Source organism: Bison bison, unplaced genomic scaffold, assembly GCF_000754665.1.
Source record: "Bison bison bison isolate TAMUID 2011002044 unplaced genomic scaffold, Bison_UMD1.0 scf7180017864193, whole genome shotgun sequence".
In the NCBI taxonomy this organism is placed as follows: Eukaryota; Metazoa; Chordata; class Mammalia; order Artiodactyla; family Bovidae; genus Bison; species Bison bison.
Genome location: NW_011494765.1, coordinates 983,193 through 1,003,920, shown reverse-complemented (window position 1 = coordinate 1,003,920; position 20,728 = coordinate 983,193). Strand labels below are relative to the sequence as shown.

General features: G+C 56.2%; 2 protein-coding genes across 5 annotated transcripts in view; one reads left to right on the top strand and one right to left on the bottom strand.

The window, feature by feature from the left end:
* DENND1A (DENN/MADD domain containing 1A) overlaps positions 1 to 14,645 on the top strand; it is a 520,043-nt gene extending 505,398 nt beyond the window's left edge. For all 4 annotated transcript variants that reach the window (XM_010844030.1, XM_010844029.1, XM_010844031.1 and 1 more), the window contains 2 exons: positions 10,107 to 10,362; positions 11,604 to 14,645. In XM_010844030.1, coding sequence (XP_010842332.1) covers positions 10,107 to 10,362; positions 11,604 to 12,791 — 1,444 coding nt within the window. In that variant the 3' untranslated portion in view covers positions 12,792 to 14,645. The remainder of the gene's footprint in view (positions 1 to 10,106; positions 10,363 to 11,603) is intronic.
* The window catches only part of CRB2 (crumbs family member 2), a gene marked incomplete at its 5' end in the record, with an annotated part of 24,655 nt that continues 17,825 nt past the window's right edge, over positions 13,899 to 20,728 (bottom strand). The window contains 3 exons of the mRNA XM_010844117.1: positions 13,899 to 17,208; positions 19,014 to 19,131; positions 19,763 to 19,879. Of these exons, the coding sequence (XP_010842419.1) occupies positions 16,984 to 17,208; positions 19,014 to 19,131; positions 19,763 to 19,879 (460 nt within the window). The remainder of the gene's footprint in view (positions 17,209 to 19,013; positions 19,132 to 19,762; positions 19,880 to 20,728) is intronic.

Genomic DNA, 20,728 nt, shown 5'->3' with positions numbered 1-20,728 from the left:
AGCCTTTATGATGCCTTCAGACACAGCACCCCCTCCTCAAGATGTCACTGAGCTCAGTCTCCTCTGAAAGGCTCTGCCACACCAACAAGCACCCTCCCCAGTCCAAATTCCATGTCACCATTTCCCAAGCACCTGTTCTGGGCCCAGTACTTTGACATGTGTCATCTTGGTTAGCCTCCCCTACTCCCCCAAAGCCTTCACAGTGACGGCATTGTCAGCCCACCCAGCCACGGGGGAACCAAGACTGTCAGGGGGAATGACCTGCCCTGGCTCCCGCACGTATACCCAGGCCCACTGGGTCCCACATCCACACCCACTGCTTCCACACCAGACACCTTCCCACAACTGCTGCCTCAGTCCCTAGAAAAGACTTGCGCTCTTGGCAGGCAGAGACTGTCCTCAGGATGAGGGATGGGTGTTTCTCAGCATCTACATAATTTCTCTTCCGGGTAAGGAGAGCGCCCCCAAGGTGTCCCCTTCCCCGTCTTCCCTCCAGCAGAGAACATGAAGGGTGGGAGAGTGGAGCCAGGCCTTTCCGCCTGCGTGAGTGTCCACCCGGCACCAGGGAAGGTCTCCTCAGCCTGCTGGGTGTGGGTGTGGACATGAGGAGTACACACTAGTGATCTTTGTGGGAGGAAGGCAGATAGACAGACACAGGTTGATGAATAAGTGGACAATTAGCAAGATACTAAAGAAAGGTAAAAGGCACAACTAACCCAGGAGATGGAGATGAGGGCAGTGGAGCCAGTAAGTGCCCCGTGCCGGCTCCCCAGGCCACCACCGCCCCACCCCGACCTCACACCACCTGGTCCCTGCCAACCCCACCTGCCACCCTCAAGCCCCCGTGCCCACTCCTCCACAGAGACACCTCCAGGCCACTGTACAGCCTCTGTTGGACTCATGATTAAAGCCCAGCCCCCATGTCACCTCCCAGGTGGCGCCTTGTCCAGGGGCCCCTGAGCTGGGCACACGCACCACTGCACTCTGGCAGGGCAAGTCCCCAACAGGAAGGAAAGGCCCTGGCCTCACACTCACCATCCACCCTCGACCAGTCCACGGGACAGGAAGACACCTTCTCATCACAGCAGCGAGTCTCTCATCGCTGTTCTTAAGTGGATATTCACCTACCACTGAGAACAAAGACCGCGTGTCCAGCAGGTTCCCATATTTGTCTTTAGTTCTTCTTCCTGTTTAGCAGTCCTAGCCTTGCCCCAGGCACACGGAATAGCTCCAGTGGATGTTCCAGAGCTTCCCTTATGGGTCCTCCACCACACTCGTCCCTTCCATAGAAGAGACTTGCTTCAGAGCCTTTTTCTCTGTTTTTAACCCATGCCTGTGCTAAGGTGCCCTCCAGAGTATCAGCCCTGTGTGGCAGTGCTGGCAAGGAGGCATGTCAGCGCCTCCAGGTGGGGGAGCTCTCAGGTGACTCTGATGTGCTGAGACGTGCCCAGCTGGGGACCAGCAACCTTGACTGGGGAGATCTTTGAAGGCAGGACCACCCTATTCGTCCTTGAACACCCAGGGGAGACTCTGAACAGGGTGGAGAGGTGCAAAATCTGTTTGTGGACAGGTGAGTGTAGCATCTGGGCAGGAGCTGAGCGTGCACTGGGCACCGTGTGAAGCCCTTCACGAGTGTCCTCAGCTCTTGTGATAAGACTAATGAGAGGGCTGTAGAATCTCCATTTTGCAGATAAGAAACTGAGGTTCAGGGAGGTACAATGACTGTCCCGAGGTCGGTCTGGCTAGCACTTTGGGGGAGGGTGGACAGACGGGCCTTGTCTTGGGGCCTGTCCCTGCCCAGCGGCCCAACAGGAGCCTTGTAATCAGTGGATGCCAGAGCGGCGTCCAGTAAAGTAAAGATCCTTTGTGCTGGAATGAAATGATCCTTTAAAACATGATCACCAGCTCCCCTCATTCGTTACCTCTGGAGACCAAGTCCTTGCTGATTTTTTCCCCTTCTTTATCTCAAGTATATTTAAATGTCAATTAAATTTGAAATATCTACATTTGTCAGCATTTCATTGTGGGCCAGCGTGACGTGCTGCTGATTTGTCCACGCGATGTGACACATGAAAAAAACTCTCGAGATGCAGATCTTCCTCATTAAAAACTAAGCCCGTGCGATCCCGGCACGGCAGAGAGCCACAGAGCACGTCCCCGCTTCCTGACGCCGTGTCTCTGACATGGTATTTAAAAAGGAACAGCCGCGCCTGTCACCACTGTCACACGCGCGTGCTAGCCAGCGACACGTTACACCAAACATTAGAGAGGGTTCGGGGAGTCATCTGCATGGGAACTCCGCGCCGAGATGAGGTGGGCAGAGGCGGGAGCAGCCGTGGGAGACGCTGGGCTCTGAATGTGATGGACAGCGGGCCTTTCTTTCTCGCCAAGACCCCGGCAGCCCTCACTGGGTAGCCAAGTTTGCCACGACCTGCCTTTTCACAGACAGCTCTTTGTGTGTAATAAAATCCAGGCAAGTGGTGGGTGGCAGACTGCAGGGTAGTAGCTGAATTGGGTTAATGAGGGAAGAGGTATGCTTTTTTTTTTTCATATTCTGCCTTAAGCTAATAAAAAATTTAAACCTGGACATATTCGACGGTTTATCCTTTATCTCTGACAAATATCTGACTGTATGTTTCATGGGCAAACATGAGCAGCTGAATTTAAATAAGTTTATTTTGAAATCTCACCTTTTATCAAAAGTGGAAGGAGAAACACACAACCCCTTATTTCATTGTTTCAGATCCACAGAACTAAAGAGGCAGGATCACAAAGTGGTTTAGAGTCAGGCGGATCCAAATTCCATGCTCTGCCCTTAGCTGCTGTGTGACACTGGGCAAGTGACTCTGCCTCTCTGAGCCTTGGCTGCTTTATCTGCAGAATAAGGATAATGTGATGAGTAATTAATCAGAAACCGTACGGACAGCATTTAGCCCAACACTTGTAAATACTGCTAGTGTCAGCATCGTCATCCATGTGGCCCAAAGCCTGGACCTGAAGAAACTCTCATCAAACCACATGGCAGAGTTCTTGTCTGGGTATTTCCATCACTCTTGAGAGACAGATAGTGTGTCCAGGAGACACCCTGGACCTCATGTTGAAGCCCTGCCCGACCAGCCTGGCCTGGTCAAAAGAGCCAGCTGGAGAGGAAAATGTTGAGCTGGACAGTGAGGCTCCCTCTCCCCCACCTCGCCCCCAAGCACCTGTGATCTGCCCGCGGGAGTCACTGGATTCTGACAATGATGGGAAGTGCAGCAGCCTGACAACAAAACCAAGGTAGAGTCCAGCACAAAGGCTCTTGGCTCTCGTATGAATCCAGATATTGCTGGCAGCTTTAGTGGCATGCAGCTAATGTGCCAAGCTGTGCTCTCTGCTTGCTTGTCAAAGCCAGAGGAGGGGACTGTGCTTGGACAGGTTCTGGAATGCATTCAAGATGCATTTGAGCGTCACCAAAGCCTCATTCAGTTTGACTCAAGCAGAGATACGAGGCCCACATGTACACAGTCTTCCACCAGCCCAGAGGACTGGAAGGAGAGGGCTCTGAACTGGAGTCCCTGCTCATCACCTCCTGGTTGGGTGGCCTGATCACACCTTTCTTCTTCACCATGACCCCCAGTGCTCATCTAGCACTGGGTCTTCTCAGTCGGCACTCAGGCTGTGCTTTTCGATTGGGTGCATGGGTAACTGGACAAGACAGGTGGATGAATGGACTTATGACAGTCTTGTCCTCTCTAAAATCTGTGCAGTGACACCTTCCTGCTGGGGGGTGGGGGCAGGGTGGTAGAAATAACCTATGTAAAGACACTGGCACAGTACCTCCTTGTGGATACTATTGTAAGCATTTTTCTGAGATTCCCACCTGCCCCCGTATATATAACACTTTCATCCATAAACGTGGTCCTATTCATTCTTAAATTAATATTCTTTTTCATATTCTTTCCCATTATGGTTTATTGTAAGATATTAGAGTTTCCTGTGCTCTACAGTAGGACCTTGATATTTATGTATTTTATATATAGTAGTTTGTATCTGCTATTTCCAAACTCCTAATTTATCACCCACCTTCCCCTTTGGTAACCGTAAGTTTTTCTTTGTCTGTGAGTCTGTTTCTGTTTTGTAAATAAGTTCATTTAAATCACATTTTAGATTCCACATAAAAATGATGTCCTATGATATTCGTCTTTTTCTGTCTTATTTCACTTAGTACAGCAATCTGTAGGTCCAATCCATGTTGCTGCAAATGGCATTATTTCATCCCTTCTTATGGCTGAGTAATATTCCATTGTGTATGCATGTCCCACATCTTCTTTATCCGTCCATTTATCGATGGGCATTTAGGTTGCTTCCATGTCTCGGCTATTGTGCATAGTGCTGCTATGAATATTGGGTGCGTGTATGCCTTCAAATTAGAGTTTTCTCTGGATGTATGCCCAGGAGTGGGATTGTAGGATCACATGGCAACTCTATTTTTAGTTTTTTAAGGCACCTCCATACGACTCTCCATAGTAGCTATACCAATTTACATTCCCACCAACAGTGTCGGAGGGTTCCCTTTTCTCCACATCAGAGAGGGGACCTTCCTACACTGCATCCTCAAGCTGAGCAAAGGATCATGTGCCTGGTGGGTGTCCAGAAAGAGGGATAAAATGGGCGCGTGCGAGGCCTCGTCTCCCCAGCACGCTGGCTTCTGCTCAGTCCCTCAGCAGACTTCCTCTGCCCTAACACTGTGCCAGGGGTGTGGGGATAGAGAGAATGCACCAGGCTGCTGCCCTTGAGGACCTCATCACAAACAGAACTGCAAGAGGTTCAGCTCTATTGATGATTCTGGAGGAGGGCATGGCAACCCACTCTAGTATTCTTGCCTGGAGACTCCCCACGGACAGAGGAGCCTGGCAGGCTACAGTCCATGGGGTCGCAAAGAGTCAGACACAGCTGAGCAACTAAACACAGCACACACAGCTGTACTGATGAAGTGCTAAACCACTCAGCCCAAGGAGAAGCCCACTCCATCTAGGGAGAAAATTCCGCTGGGAGCTCCAGGAAGGCATCTAGGAGAGCGGTTTGAGCTGAGTGTTGCAGGCCAGGGCAGTCAGTGCAGCAGGCAAAGGCAAAGGCAGGTGGCGGGGGCAGCAGGAAAGCAGCACAGAGATGGGCGGGCTAGGCACAAAGCAGCGCCCGCCCTGCTCAGAGCCTCCCGCCTGCCCAGCACCTTCCACGAGCTCTCTGAGTGCAGCCTAAGGCAGAGTGCCTGCCCCGCTGCGCCCCACCCCACTCGGGACAACAGTCCAGTGCTGGCAAGTAAGAAGGGGTCCTCCTAACCTTTAGACAGATGAATAAGTCATTCCAGACACATCTGAACATCAGTACTGCTGATGCTTTAGACACTGCATGACCAGCTGAGGTGAAATCACCATCAAGAGATTGGCAAGGCCAGGACTGTGATTCAGAGCAAGATTCCAGGCGCCATGTGGAAAGTGGCCCTTCTGCTGAGCTGTATTTTATGTCCCAGTCTGGCCCCTGTGCTGGCCAGGGCACATTCCTGCGGGTCAGACCTTCCTGCCCTCTCTCCTGAGCAGAGACAAATGCACGTTCTAGGCCATGCTGCCACCAGTCCTGGTGGGCTGACATGCATCTTGTCCCTGACACCCGGGAAGGCGGCCTGGGAATGGAGAGGAGAGTGGTGACCTCCCTGTGCAGCCCTGGGCAAGTGAATTCCCCTCTCTGAGCCTCAACCTCCCCTTCAGTACGAGGACAAAACTCTCTGCCTGGCTAACTTTCAGGGACAGTGCAAGGCAATGAAGGGTCAAGTGTGATCGTGCTGGGCCCTCAGCCCTGGGCGCCAGCTTTGATTCCACATTTGAAAGAACAAGATATCCTTGGGTAACAACTGTCTTAGCACCGGGGATGGTGGGTCACAGCCCACTTGCCCAGTCCCCCCAGGGACAGCTGCTGTCTCTCACTTACCCTCCAGCCCTGGTACCCATGCACTTTTTTGGACATGTTTCCTCTTCCTGAAATGAAGTCAGAAGGGAATTGCATCATATGAGGCAAAGAAAGGAGACTGCTCTGGCTGGGGTCTGGGGAGAGAGGAGACAGTCCCGATCAGGTATCCCTGTGTCTCCTGTGTTTGAGGTACCTCTCCAAATTTCACCAGTGCCCAGGAGACCCTCGGTGTGCGTCCAGCCCTCTGCACTGGGTAGAGGCGTGGGCTGCCGGCTCCCCAGTTGTATGTTGGGGCAGCAGCCGTGGGGCCAGGATTTGAACCAAGAGCTGTGGGGTCCAGCCTCTCTCTCCTGAGCACACGCCTCTCACGCGCCCTGGTCAGTGTATAATTCATAGGAGCCGGCGTGGAGTTTCTCTGGGCTGTGTATGTGTTTGTGTTTATAGAGGTAGAGCTCACAGGTGGCTGACAAGGGAGATGTATTTTTTATAACAATGAATATTTAATTTCCACATCACAGATGAAAAAGACTCTCTGAAGAGGCATCTGAGGGAGACTCCAGAGAGCGGCCGCTAATCAGAAAAGGGCCTTCTTGCGAGTGCTCTTCCACGTGGCTCACTTTCTTCTTTAACTTTTTCATTTTTTATTTTTTCCTGATTATTGAAGTAGATATGCACATTGGAGAAAATGTAGAAGACACGAAAATAAAAAATGGGAGAAGGGAAAAAAAAATTACCCAAAATCCCCTAGCTTTTGTTGACATTTAGACACCTGCCTTTCCAGTCTTTTTCCTGTGCATTTTTCCATTAGCAAATGAGACAGAAGGTTTTTATAAACATAGTTTAATGAGAAGATAATACTCAGCCAACTGTACCATAATTCACTTCACCAGATTCCTACTGCAGAAATTTAGATTGTCTCGTATTTTATAAACAGAGTGGTAATGGACATCTTTGTGCATAATCTGTTGCTACAGTTTGGGGTATCTAAATGAAAGTGAAATCATGAGGTCATAGATGCATTTAAGGCTCTTGACACAGGTGGCAAACCCACAGTTTCTTTTCTGTTCGGGACCAGCTTCCTCACCGTGGGGGCCCATCGGGCCTTCTCTGGACAGCTTCCTCCCTGGCCGGCAGAGGGAGGCCAGGGTCAGGCACCGGCCTGCAGGCCTCCTTCCCTCCCCACCACGCGGGGTCCTGAGGTGCCTCCTAACGGTCTTCTCTCTTGTCTCCCTCTGCCCCAGCCTCGTAAGGCCCTTGCGACACTATGCTGTCTTCCTCTCCGAAGACTCCTCTGACGATGAGTGCCAGCGGGAAGAGGGCCCGAGCTCTGGCTTCACCGAAAGCTTTTTCTTCTCCACTCCCTTTGAATGGTCTCTCCTTCCTTCTTCCGTTTTCCTGAGCTCGGCTTGGTGACTCTCCGGGACCACTTGAAGGGGCGGGGGTGGCCAGCTTGTGCTTGCGTGTGGGGAGGGTGCCTGGGGCTGCTGCCATCCGGCGCCCGCGTGCAGGGCGGCGCACCTCCCCCGGCCCCCCGTGTGCCTCCTCCCAGGGCGTTCATTCCGCCAGCCCCACAGGGCCTGTGGCGATGGGGTGAGGTAACAAGGGTGACTGGGCTGTGAAGGTGTGAGACGGGAACATCGGTCTCCTTCCTCACAGGGAGAATGCACTGGACTGTTACTGGGGTTGCCGACGGCAGCGTCGGCTGCGGTTAGGCTGGTTGTTGCTGCCCAGTCTTCCTTTATCTCAGCACACCTTGGGAAGCCATGGAGATGGAGCGTCAGATTTAAAGTTTAAAAAAAAAAAACAAAACAAAGTTACTGGTATAGAATATATATATATTAATGATGGCATGGCCAAAGATCTTACCGATTTGTCTGACTTTAAGATAACTTTTCTCATTATTATTTATAGCCTAAGCCTCCTTCTAATTACAAATTGCAACAAAGAAAGAGAAAAAGAAGGTTCACCACAACACAGCCACCCCGGGAACTGGGCTTTGGTGGCTGCCTGTTTTTTTCGCCACTTCTTGCCTCTCCACCCACAGGCTTTTCCCAGCTGGGACTGAGCAGAGGGCCAGCTCTGGTCTGTGTTTATCTGTTTGCATGGTGTTTCTAATGGGAGCCTTCAGGGGAAGGGAACTGCCCTTTGCTGAACACCCACAGCAGACCTTGGGGAGTGAACCATTCCAGCCCGATTACAGAAGAGGGGCTCTCCCCTTGCTCCCCCCTTGTCAGCCCCCTTCACTATCTCCCTGCACCCACTCTCTCCTCCAAGGCTGGGCCTGTGGGTTCCTTGGGGCACCCGACAAGCCCAAAAGCTCTCTTCCTGCCACTGCCCCCACAGGCAAGGAGCTTCTGGCCCTTTGTGCCACCAGCTCCCCTGTGACTGCAGGCAAGTCAGCCCCCTCCTGAGGTCCTCACTTAGAGAGCAGTGCCCTAAGCCAGTGTTGCCCAAGTTTTGCGTGCTGCCTGGTCTGTACAGTGAATCTCCTTCATTAAAACTAGGAGAAAAGCCTTGTCCTAAGCAATAGTATCTATAATATCATAGACTTAATGTATCAGTTATTATTTCTATTATTAATTAAAATAAAGATTGCATCATTGGAATAAGAAATGTCCAGCCATGTATCAACTTACAATTGCCTTGCTGGTAAAAGGATCCCACACAGAGAACAGCCAAGGACCCCCACCGTGGGATCTGGCCAGCCACGTTCTTTTTAAATTAATTGATGCCTTAATTATTTAAAATAATGCTCACTCCCTGAACCACGATCTATGAAAAGCATAGGGTTTTGTGTGTGTTTAAAGGGAAACAGCCATCTTAAAATGAATTCCTTCTAAAGAAACTCTGTTTCCTTAACTACAAAGCACACTGACTTTTCTTTGTCTCCTTCACTGTGTTCAAACTTGGTTAAAGGAGCTTGGTCAGATGGCTTAGTTAGAGCAAGTGAGGGACTTTAGAAGTTTCTCATACTTGGCTTCCACTTCTGCCTCTTGCCAGGTGCTGTGTGACTTAGGTTCCGTTACTTGCCTCTCTGAGCTTCAGCTTCCTCATCTATAAAGTGGAGGGTGTGAGTCCTACTTCATGGGCTGCTTGTATGGCTTCAGGGAGATAGTACAGTCTGACGCAGTCCTTGCCAGAGTCAAGACTGTTGGTTGAGCCCCTTTTCCTCTACTGACTGTCCCCCTGCCCAGGTTCATGCAAGTGGGCCTTCAGACCACCAGGTGGCGACCTTCCCCACTTTACCAGAGCCATGAGCAGTTTCCGCCTGACCCAGGGGGCAGAGCCTTGTGATTGGAGGTAGGATGCTACTCCGACCTAGTTTCACAAGAGGTCTGGGCAGCATTCTCCACGTACCCTGGGGCTCAGGCTTGTGAGAGAGGATAGCGAGAGGCACCCAGTGTCCCCAGCACCTGGGTTGGCTATAAGATTTTGGTGCATGAATGCACAGGATGTGTTAACAGCCTCAGCATGCCTGCTGTACAGCCGGCACCACGTCTGCTCGTGTCATCTCCACCACCAGTTGCAAGGACGTGCACTCTGGAACGGGGGAGCAGCTGAGGCTCAGAGAGGTTAAGTGACTTGCCCAAGGTCCCACAGCAAGAGGTGGCACCAGGGCTGGAACCGAGATCAGCACAGGCTGAGGCCTAGGTAGTTCGTGGCTGAGGATCCTGGGGTGCACTGTGCAGCCCCCTGGGGGAGAGTTCCCCCCGCTCAGTTCCGCACAGGCTGGGCCCAGGACCCGACTACTGCAGGGGTGAGGGTACGGACAACGGGCTCAGGAGTGAGTCCTCCTGCCGGTTCCCTCTCCAGCCGTGCCCCATTCCTCATGCCTTGTGTGAATGGTGTGGGAGCCTGCTGACCAGTTCTATGGTAGGTCTTGTGGTCTGGAGGAAACTAAGTGGGCTCCCTGGTGCAAGCTAGAGCCAGAGCAACTTGCCCAAGGCCCCTCAGTGAGCGGAACCCGAGATCAGCCCAGGTCTGTCTGTCTGTCTGACAGGCACTGTTCAGACACCTGCACTTGCAGGGACCCAGAACACTCTCCTCTCCCAAGGCTCCCAGCTGTGCTCCTTGAGGCCTGGAAGTTCTCCGGGGTGGGGGCTGCTTGCTCCTTCCGGGACGGCTCTGGGTGGGAGAATCCAGCCTGCTCTGCCTCCCCCCAGGCCCCAGCCATATCGGACACTCAAGGAGTCAGACAGTGCAGGGGACGAGGCCGAAAGCCCGGAGCAGCGAGCGAGGGAGCCCGTGGGCCCCACCCCAGCTCCACACGACCGGGCCGCCAGCATCAACCTCCTGGAGGATGTCTTCAGCAACCTCGACATGGAAGTCCCGCTGCAGCAGCTGGGCCAGGCCAAAAGCTTGGAAGACCTTCGGACCCCCAAAGACCTGAGGGAGCAGCCGGGGACCTTTGACTATCAGGTATGGTGGTTGGAGGTGGGCACGGGCTGGGGGCACTTTCTGCACGTGAGGCAGGTTTTCCCACATGACAGTGAGACACCAAGGGAGAAAGAGCCACTTTTCCAAGTCCCTCAGCCAGTGCTCAGAGTCACTCTGACTGCAAACTCTGCCGGGCGGGCCAGTGGCCAGAGCCCCGCACACAGTGATCGCTGGAGAACAGCTACAGCCTGATGAAAATCTGCCCGCTGCTTCATGGGCGGCGCCATGACCCCTGATGGAGCTGGGATTGTCCCCACCTCACCAGGCTCCTTGAAGAGCCTGTGGATCAGAGCTCTGGGGCTCTGGATACTCACCTGTGACCCCTGATCTTCCTTGAGACTTTCAGTCTGTCACCACCTGTGCCTGTCTCCTCACTTGTGCCAGGCGGCTGCTGACTCTGCAGTCCCTGGGTCACAGTGTGGAATTCACAAAGCTCCCACGTATCCAGGGGGCGCTAGTGGTAAAGAACACACCTGCCAATGCAGGAGATGTTAAGAGACAAGGGTTCGATCCCTGGATCAGGAAGATCCCCTGGAGGAGGGCATGGCAACCCACTCCAGTATTCTTGCCTGGAGAATCCCCATGGACAGAGGAGCCTGGGGGGCTACAGTCCATGGGGTTTCAAAGAGTTGGACACGACTGAAGCAACTTAGCACACATATCCGATGATTCACACAAGCCCATCTGTAGGGAATTGCTATTTCCAGGCTGCAAATGAGGGAGCTCAGGCCAAGAGAAGGGACATGACACCCAGGTCGTGGCCCAGCAGGTGGCAGAGCTGGACAGAGCCCAGTCCTATTTCATCCCCAGCCAGTATGCCCTCACCCAGCCCCCGAGCCTCACTTGCCCTCTTGGGCTCAGGGGTGGCTGAAAGTGCCCACACGCTTTGAAAAGTAAAATGGGTCAGGCCAGTAGAGGGTCAGCAGATGGAGTCCTTTTCCTAAAACTAATTAGCAGCGCTGGCTTGAAAAGACAGGGCTTTTTCTGGAGACCCTTTGTGCCACCCTAGTGAGAGAAGCCTGGCCTGGAGTCCAGACAGACCTGGGCTTGCTTTCTACTGCTGATCTGGGCCGAGCCCCCAACTTCCCTGAGCCCCAGAGACCTAGCTGGCCACACTCCCAGGACCACAGCCCCAGTGTCCCCCTGGCGCACAGGAGGGGGTGGGGAGAGCCCATCTGTCCCCGGTCAGCTGCAGTCATTGCCTCCCTCGCTCTCTCCGGCAGAGGCTGGACCTGGGCAGAAGTGACAGGAGCCGTGGGACACCAGGGGCCTTGAAGCTCGCCCACCCGCACAGCAGGCTCTGGAGCCTAGGCCAGGATGACATGGCCATCCCCAGCAAGCCGCCCGCCGCCTGCCCCGAGAAGCCCTCAGCCCTGCTCGGGAACTCCCTGGCCTCACCCTGCAGGCCCCAGAACCAGAATGGCCTCCTGAACCCCAGCGACAAGGAGGAGGTGCCCACACCCACCCTGGGCAGCATCACTATCCCCCGGCCCCAGGGCAGGAAGACCCCAGAGCTGGGCATCGTGCCCCCGCCTCCTACTGCCCGCCCAGCCAAGCTCCAGGCCCCCGGCATCGCCCTTGGCGACTTCTTGGAACAACTGCCGGCTGAGCGGGAAAGGCGGGCTGCCCTCAGCTCAACCCCATTCCCTGGGCTCCTCTCCAGTGCTGCACCCCAAGACCCCACTGAACTGCTCCAGCCACTCAGCCTGGCCCCAGGGGCTGCCGGCAGCAGCAGTGATGCCCTGCTGGCCCTGCTGGACCCACTTAACACAACCTGGTCGGGCAGCTCCCTTCCACCAGGCCCTACAGCCCCAAATGTAGCCACCCCATTTACTCCCCAATTTAGTTTTCCCCCCATGGGGACCCCCACCCCATTTCCACAGCCATCACTCAACCCCTTTGTCCCACCTCTGCCAGCGACACTGCCCACCATGCCCCTGGTCTCTGCACCAGCTGGGCCTTTTGGGGCCCCTCCTGCTTCCCTGGGGCCAGCCTTTGCCCCCAGCCTCCTGCTGTCCAATTCTGGCTTCTGTGCCCCACATCGATCTCAGCCCAACCTGTCTGCCCTCTCCATGCCCAACCTCTTTGGCCAAGTGCCCATGGGTACCCACTCCCTGCAGCCTCTGGGTCCCCCAGCAGTCGCCCCCTCAAGGATCCGAACATTGCCCCTGGCCCGCTCAAGTGCCAGGGCCGCCGAGGCCAAGCAAGGGCTGGCCCTGAGGCCTGGAGAACCCCCACTCCTCCCAGCCAGGCCCCCCCAGGGCCTGGAGCCAGCACTGCAGCCCTCTGCTCCACGAGAGGCCAGAGACCCCTTTGAGGATTTGTTACGGAAAACCAAGCAAGATGTGAGCTCGGCCCCAGCCCCCGGCTCCGTGGAGCAGCTCAGGAAGCAATGGGAGACCTTCGAGTGAGCAGCGCTGAGGGTGGGGCGAGCCAAGGCCGGCCGGCCCTGCTTCCCCTGCTGCTGTTTCTACCCAGGTTCTACTGGTGGGAAGGGATGGGAACCCTCTCTGCCGCCCCTCCTCCTTTCCACACTGCCCATCTCTGGAGAATGGCGCCAGTTCCAGCCTGGGAATCGACCCAGCTCCTGGGGGCCTGGCCCGTCCCGACCCTTCCCCTGACCCCCTAGTTGGGTTTTGCACTAAAGAGGTCAGCTGGGCCAGCGATTGCCCCAGGCCACATCTTACCCACCTTCCCTCTGGAAACTGCCCACCAGGAGCCCCGCGCGTCCTCAGGATGTCTCCTCCTGAGCCCCGTTCTCTTGCCCCAGCTGCAGCCCAGCCCGCACACCCCACCTTGATGGGCACGAGTGTTGGCGGTACACCAGCTCGTCTGCACGAGAGGCACGTGGTTTGGAGTTTGAAGTAAGGAACCCCCCTCCCCCACCCCTCCCCAGCTGGAGGATCTACCTGGCGAGGCATTTCCAAACCCTGTCTAGCAATATGCACACTCTTTCTTTACTGAGTCTTCACCCCAACCCCTCCACCTCCGTTTTTCTGACTTGGTTGGGATCTGGGGGCTGAGGGATCCACGGGATCCCTTGTGGTAACCAAACCAAGCCCCAGCCAGCCCTGCATGAGGGCCGGGAGCACCAGCAACTTTGATTATAGAAGACAAGACGGCAACAGGCAAACCCAAGAGCATTGGGACGGGTCCGGCCGCTGTCCACACTCTCCCTTGGGTCCCTAGAGGTTCTCCTGGTCTCCAGTTATGATCACATGAGGCTCAGACTCTTGTCGAGTGGGTCTCAGGGGGCAGAGCTGAGAAGCAGACACCCAGACCCCCACTGGAAGGCCAAGCTTACCACCACAGAGATGCAAGGGTCCCGGTGCCTGGCTCCTTGGGGCAGGAGGGGGCAGGGCACTAAGCCCCTCTCCAGGCCCCTGGTGAGTGAGCAGGCTTGGCTTCTGGCAGCCTGGAGGCAGGAGGGCTTGGAGTCACCCCCTCCCTGCCCACCTTGTGATTCCTGCCAGCATAGAAGTTCCTGAGGCCAACATCACCAAAGCTGAATTGAAATGTTTTGTTATTATTTCTTTTATCTTTCTTTTCCTTTTTACTTTTATTGATTTGATGGAATCTTGAAATTGACTAGTTTCAATAAACCAAGTTAAAATATGGCCCAACCATTTAAGAAAACAACCATCTGAGACATGCAGGAAATTGTGAACATTTTGACCTGATTTCTCATTTCCTATTTGTGAATGGTCAGACACACAGTCTCAGGGGTGTCTGAGGGGGCAAGGGGGTTTCTAGAGGCCCCTATAACCCCAGGGAGCCTTGTCATCATCTGAGGGACTGGGAGATCACCCCCACCCGTGAGTGAGCGAGGCCCGACCCTGAGGTTTGCTCCAACAGCATGGGGTGTGAAGGGCTGCTGGCCCCACACGAGCACCTTCGTCAGTCCCGGCCCCTGGGGCAAGTCCTCTCTTTCAGTCTCCGCAATGTCCTCTGGCCACCGGAAGCAGGGCGCTGTGTCACGCCTGGGCCACACGGGTGCCTCTAGGACACTCAGGTGTTTCAGCAGAGATTGCAGATCCATCCTGGGCAGACCCCCGAGCCCTGTCCTGATGGGGGGCAGAGTCTTAAGGCAAGAGGTGCTCGGTGGCCTCAGGGAAGCCGAGCCCACCCCATGGTCTCCCTGGCTGGGGCCGGTGGCAAGAGCACCATGTTCACAAGAGCACTGCTGTCTCTTCCCTTGCTGGACTGAGTCTGCAAATCCAAGGATGAATTTTGTGTGTGCGTTCAATAAAATCTTCTTGGAGAGAAACTGGTATCCCTGTGTCCTGAGGAAGCTCTGCAGGGAGGGGACTCCACCTCGGGGAACCTTCAGCATCTGCGTTTGTAGAGGTAGAGGCAGGACCCATGTAGTCGTCAGGAAGGCTTTGACCCTGGCCCACCCCCAAGCCTGTTCCCATTCAGGCCTCTGAGGGATAGGCTGGTCACAGTTGGGCACAGGGCTGCCGGGCCCCACACAGCAGGGCTCCAGGTCACCAATGACGTCAAAGGCACCTTGGCTCCAGGAAAAATAAAGCTCAAGGGGATACCTGGAACCACCTCTTATTAGCAAGGGCAGAGCCTGGGAAACTGCACCTCTTGGCTGGGTTGGAGAGGATACCTGAACCAAGCACCCAGAGTGGATGTTAAGGGTGTCCCCACCCTTAACTGTCCCCACCCCTCACCCCCACCTGCCCATCATTCTGTCTGTGTCTCCCTCCCTGGTCTGTGCTTGAAAATTACAAGTTCTCAGAACTCTCAAGAACAAGAGAAGGACAAAAAAGAACCACCCAGCTTTTATACACTGGGGTTCCACCCAGAATGTCTTGTCTTAGGAATCTGCAAAAACACAGGTTTGCCAAATCTCTGACTTGATGAACTAATCAAGGCAGCAGCTTGGCTAAGCTCATGGTACCAGATGTTTTCTCCCTGCCTTTCCCAGGAGCCCCAGGGAAAGTTGGTCCCACCTCCTACAGGCTAAGGACCAAGCAAGCCCCTGGAGCCTAGCGTCCAGCCTCAGCCCTTCCACCCCATCCCGTGGCCCCATCACCACATGGCTCCACCTCCCACTGATTCCTGTGCCTCTGGAAGTTGGATGAGACCCCTGCGGGGGCTGGGTAAGGTCACCTACAATCGAGAAGTGGAAAGGGGTCTCCTGGTCTTGGCACAGGGGGCGCTGGCCTGGGAAACAGGAAGGACCAAAGGGCACATCTCCAGGTCAGGGACAAAGGGACTCTGAAGCTCAGAGGCCAGGGCCTCAGACAGATGCCTGTCAGAGATCCTAGTGTGGCGGCATCACCAGGGAAGGGGCTGGAAGCAAAGCGGCCAGCTCTTCCCCTCATCTGTGTCTGTCCACAGGACCAGCCCGGACACAGAGGTGGTGCCAGTGTTTGCTGAGCACCTGCCTCAGGGAACAACCCTGAGGGCTTCCTACGCATCCTCTCCTCAAATCCTCCCAGCGACCGTTAGGGAGGCGACTGGTCTGCAGGTGAAGGAGCAGCCTCGCTGGTGCGGGAGGAACTGGAGAAGCACAAGGTGGGCAGGGAGGGTGGCTCCTCCATCCTCATCACCCCCTCGGGGAGGCCCCTTCCCCGTGCTCTCCCTCTCCCTTCCGGACACCTAACAGGATGACCCAGGTAGCCCCACAGCAGGCTGGACTGTAACGAATCCCAGAGCCCCATCCTTCCCCATAGTCACCCACCATCTTCACAACAGCCCTGTGAGGTAGGCCAGGGCTGCTTTCCGCGTTCTCCGAGCAACAGGCCCGCAGGAGGCAGACTGTGCGGGCCCAGACACTACCCCCCCAACTCCACCCCCGGCTCCTGCAGGTCGGCCCTGCAGTCCACATCCCAGACAGCGCCTGGCTCCAGCGCAGGGCAGTCAAATCTCCCTCCAGGAGCATCTGTTTGGAGAACCGGGAGCTCATACATTAACCTCTGGCTCCTGCCCCCCATCCCGCTGATTTCCAGCTGCCTCCAGGCCTCCGGAGACGGGAGGTGGGAGAAGCTGCCAGAGCTGGGGCTCTGGTCCTTGGGCCAGCCCTGGCCTGGCCTCCAGGAGCACTCGTGGCCCCGGGCTGCCCCTGTCCCAGGACAGAGAAGGTGGTCTCCTCCGCCCAGCTGCTCCTCCGTGGGGCCAGCTGCACCCACTACACGATCACACGCACAAACAAGGACAACATGCCCACGACCCCATCCCTAACACTCACACAGGTATCTGCAGATCAACAGTCCCGGGTACACACACACTTACACACCTGTACGTATACACACACACCCCAAAACACATCATGTGCACCCACAGGTGCTTCTCCCAGCACAGCCGTGCATCTGCCGAGGCGAGACCTGGCGGCTGGACAGTGAATGTCCACAACGTTACAGGCGCCTCTGTTTCCCTGAGCGTGCCCCTTCCCCTCAGCCCAGCACGGGGCAGGGGCAGGGGCTCCTGGCAAAGGGGACACTTGCCCAGCAGGTATCCTGAGCCCCGCAGCAGCTCTCCAAGGCTAAGAAGTGGCCAGCCATTTCCCTGCAGGCTCCCAGAAGTGGCCTCCTTGGGTCTCCAGGTAGAAATCGAGGCCCTCACAGGGGCTGGAGCTGCAGCCAGGTGGGCCTAGATGAGTCTCTCCTCGGGCGGCACCTTGAGGACGCTGTCCATCTCCAGCCGGGCTCCGGCCACCTCCTGCTGGCTCGGACTGTAGGTGCCCTCTGACTGGCGGCGCTTTCTGGCCGCCAGGATCCCTGAGAGGAGGCCCAAGAGGAGGAGGAGGAGGCAGGCGCAGGCCGCGGGCACTGCTACCTCCAGCAGCGGGAACGGCAGCGGCAGGGGTAGGCCTTTCTGCAAGAGATGCAGTAAGAGGCCTGAGACAGTGGAGCTGGGGAGACCCCACCCCAACCCCAGGCCCTGCAGAGGAGAAGAAAAAAGCATCATGGGGCGGAAGCTTCCCTGAGAGCGAGTGAGAGACCTGGCCCCAGGGGTATGCGAGCAAAGGAGCCACCTATCATAGCCACTGCAAGGGGATTCCTGTACAACCAAGGACTTCCAGTAGAAGAGAAACACATTTACTGAATGCCTAGTAGGAGCTCAACCCCAAGCGTGGGGTTTCACGTAAACCTCACAGTGATCTGATGAAGTGAGAGCGAGGCCGCCCGTGAGGACAGGAATCTTTGGTTTATTTTGTCCACCCGTGTATCCCCAAAACACTGAGAGGACAGCCTGCTCAGTAGACACTCGGTAAGTATGAGAGGAGAACATGGAGGCTCTGCCCAGATTCCCCCAGACACACGACTAGGGGCTGATGAACCAGGACTGGCACTGCCCTCTGTCCACCCCCAACACCATGCCATGCCATGCCCAGCTCACACTACCATCCTGCAGTCTCGAATTCCAGCCAAAGGTCCTTCCTTCAGCTGGCCAAGGTGGGCCTCAGCGCCCAGCCCTGCCACCCCACCTCTCTCAAGAGACACCCAAACAAGTGATGGGACTTGATCCTTCCCAACCCCAAAGGGCGCTCTGGTTTTTTGAAGGTCTGCAGAGACCATGCCTAAGCCCCAAGTGGGAGGCATCTCAGGGCCAGGGGGCCCATGCAGGGCATGAGGTGGAGCAGGCTGACCTGGTTGATGGTGAGCTCAGAGTCCCCCAGCCGGCCCCCACCCCCAGGAGATACACAGACCAGGCTGTGGGGGGCCCAGACAGACACCTGGATGCCCCATCAAAAGATTCTACAGACCTGGAGCTCTAGAGCCCCAGAATCACAGATTTCTGGGGAGGGGGCAGAGGCCCAGGGTCTCAGATTCATCGGCCCTCCCTCCATCCCATGAGACCTCTCAGCCCACTGCAGCCTGGGTCCCAGTCTCAGCCCCCAGCTCTGAAGAAGGTGCCCAAGGCTGTAGAGAAAAATTCACCCCAGCCCCGAAGCAACCAGGGCAGGCCATCCTCCAGCCTAGGGGAGCTGTAAAGCCATTTCCTCCCTAGGAGGAGGGCGGGAGGGGGAGCCAGAGGCTGTAAAGTTCAACTTGAAAGGAAGCATTTCCCCAGAAGCAGAGGGGATTGGGGTTTATGACCCGGCCCGCCAGAAGCCTGTGGAGATCAAGGCGCCTCCCCAGGCTTCGTGCCCACCCCCCTTGCCAGGCCCACTCTGGCTCACTTCTGCCTGGGCCTGCAGAGTCCGCTCTGCCTCTTGGAGGGGAGGGGGCCAGAGGGAGGTCCATGCTCAGGCTGCCTGCTGGCCCCCATCTATTCCCCCCCTCCACCGCCCCCTTCAGCTGAGCCTGGCTTCACGGCAGCCAAGCCTTCTCTGGCTTAGAGTCCTGGGCTCCCCAAATCTTCCTACTTTCCAAACCTGGCTCAGAAACCACCAGAGATTACAGGCTCCTATAGCCACCAACGTAAATCCCAGAATTCACTGCGGTCCCCAGAGGAATGGTCGGTGGGGGAGGAGGGGGCGGTCCCCAGGCTCCCCCAGAATGAACAGACCTTCTGTGCAGGGGTGTGGAAGGGCCCTGTCTCCTTGGCCTGCTACTCCCCACCCTGTGACAGGCCCAGGAATAGCTCCACAGGCCCTGTACACACGCCCCCCGCCCCCCACAACATCATCTCACAAAGTCCAAAACAGGCCACCCTCCCCGTCGGCCATCACTCACCACCACTTCGCAGAACTGGCCTGAGAACCTGGCATTGCAGACACATTCGTACACCCCATCAGCTGCCCGGCAGGTGCCCCCATTCAAGCAGGGGTTGGCTTCACAGGGGATCTGACATCTGGGAGGCAGGGAAGAGGGCGGGGCTGAGGAAGCTGCTCCCTCCCAGGCTGCCTCTAGCTCCCCCAGCTCCTTTACCTCCTCAAACCCGCCCCACACCCTCCACGCCGCTCACCCGCTGCCCCCAGCACGGTCCCAACCCGGTTGGGCCCTGCCAGGGGGACCTAAGTTGAATACGACCCTCATTATGCAGCAGACCCCTTCACCCCAACACTCGTGACCAAGAACGACCCTCTCACTCCATTGAAAGCACAGGGGAGCCTGTGTAAAGGCGCCTGCCCAGGGATGCTGACTCCGACAGGAGGACCCAGAGCCTCTATTTGCATAGTATCCCCACGTGGTCCTGATGCTGAATGTGGTGCTCTAAGAAACACCACTAGGCAACTACTCTCCAGCAGGTGTCTGGTAACAGAGGATGATGGTCTTGGAAGCCCCAGAAGGAAAGATCTCAGGTGACAGAGGTGGAGTGTCTAGCGCAGTGATGACAGTAAGGGCTGAGTAGGTGAGCAAGATTCCATACCCCACTTCACCCACCCTGGTTGGAGGGGATCCGGACGTCCACTCCCTGCCTTTGGATCTGTACTCTCCACACTCCCCAGCGCACCTCCCAGGCTTACGGAGCCCAGACCCACCTCTGCCCAGCAAAGCTCTCCTGGCAGCTGCAGTTGGCCCCCTGGGGCCCCTCCTCACACTGGCCACCGTTGAGACAGGTGATGTTCAGGCTGCACCCCTCTGGTGGGACAGGCAACCTGAGAGAAAGCAGGGACAGGACAGGACTTGGGACAGGACACAGGGGACCTGGCCCACCCCCACGCCCTGTGGGTCACTCAGGCAACCTGAGCCTTCTGCATCATCATCCAAGGAATTCAGGGCCACCTCCGACAGACCCTGCTGGAAGTCATGGAAGTAGTGTCTGGGGTGGGAGGGGTGGGACACCGGGCTGCCACTCTACTGCTCCAGCCCCACCCCCAACAAGGTGTACCACAGCTAGACCCTGGCAGAACCCTTGGCGGCTCAGAGACCTTTGAGGAGCTGATGAAAGGTAAGGACCCTCCCGGGGTAAGAGCAGGCTCCTGGACATAAAGCCTGACCTTCTTTGCAGGGAGAAGGGGAGTCAGACCTCTGCCAGACACCCTTCCATAAGCTTGGCTCCGAAAGAGCTAGAAGTCATAGCCAAACTGAATATGGGAAGCGGCCAAGACTCCGAGCATCTTTCTCTGCCCCTGTCCCACGGGACTCAGGGAGGGGGGAGATGTCCGTGATGGGCAGCTCTGCAGGAGAGCCTCTTAAGTTTTCTTCCAACACTAGCTCTGGTTCCCCCACCCCCACTCCCAGAGGACAGCTTTGTTTATCTCAACTTTAAATTCACCCGGGTGTCCTGTATTTTATCTGGCAACGCTAGGGGGCTGTTGTTCCCAAGTTACAGATCACAGCGAAGTGGCTCAGAGAAGGGACGGGGCTGGCCGATGGAACCAGCGCTTCCCCAGTCGGGCTTCCAGTGTAGTCTGTCCCATCCACCGCCCCCGGGGCCTACCCTCAACTCCTCACCCCTCGGACCCAGGCCACCCCGGCCGGCCGAGCGCACCTGCAGCGCGGGC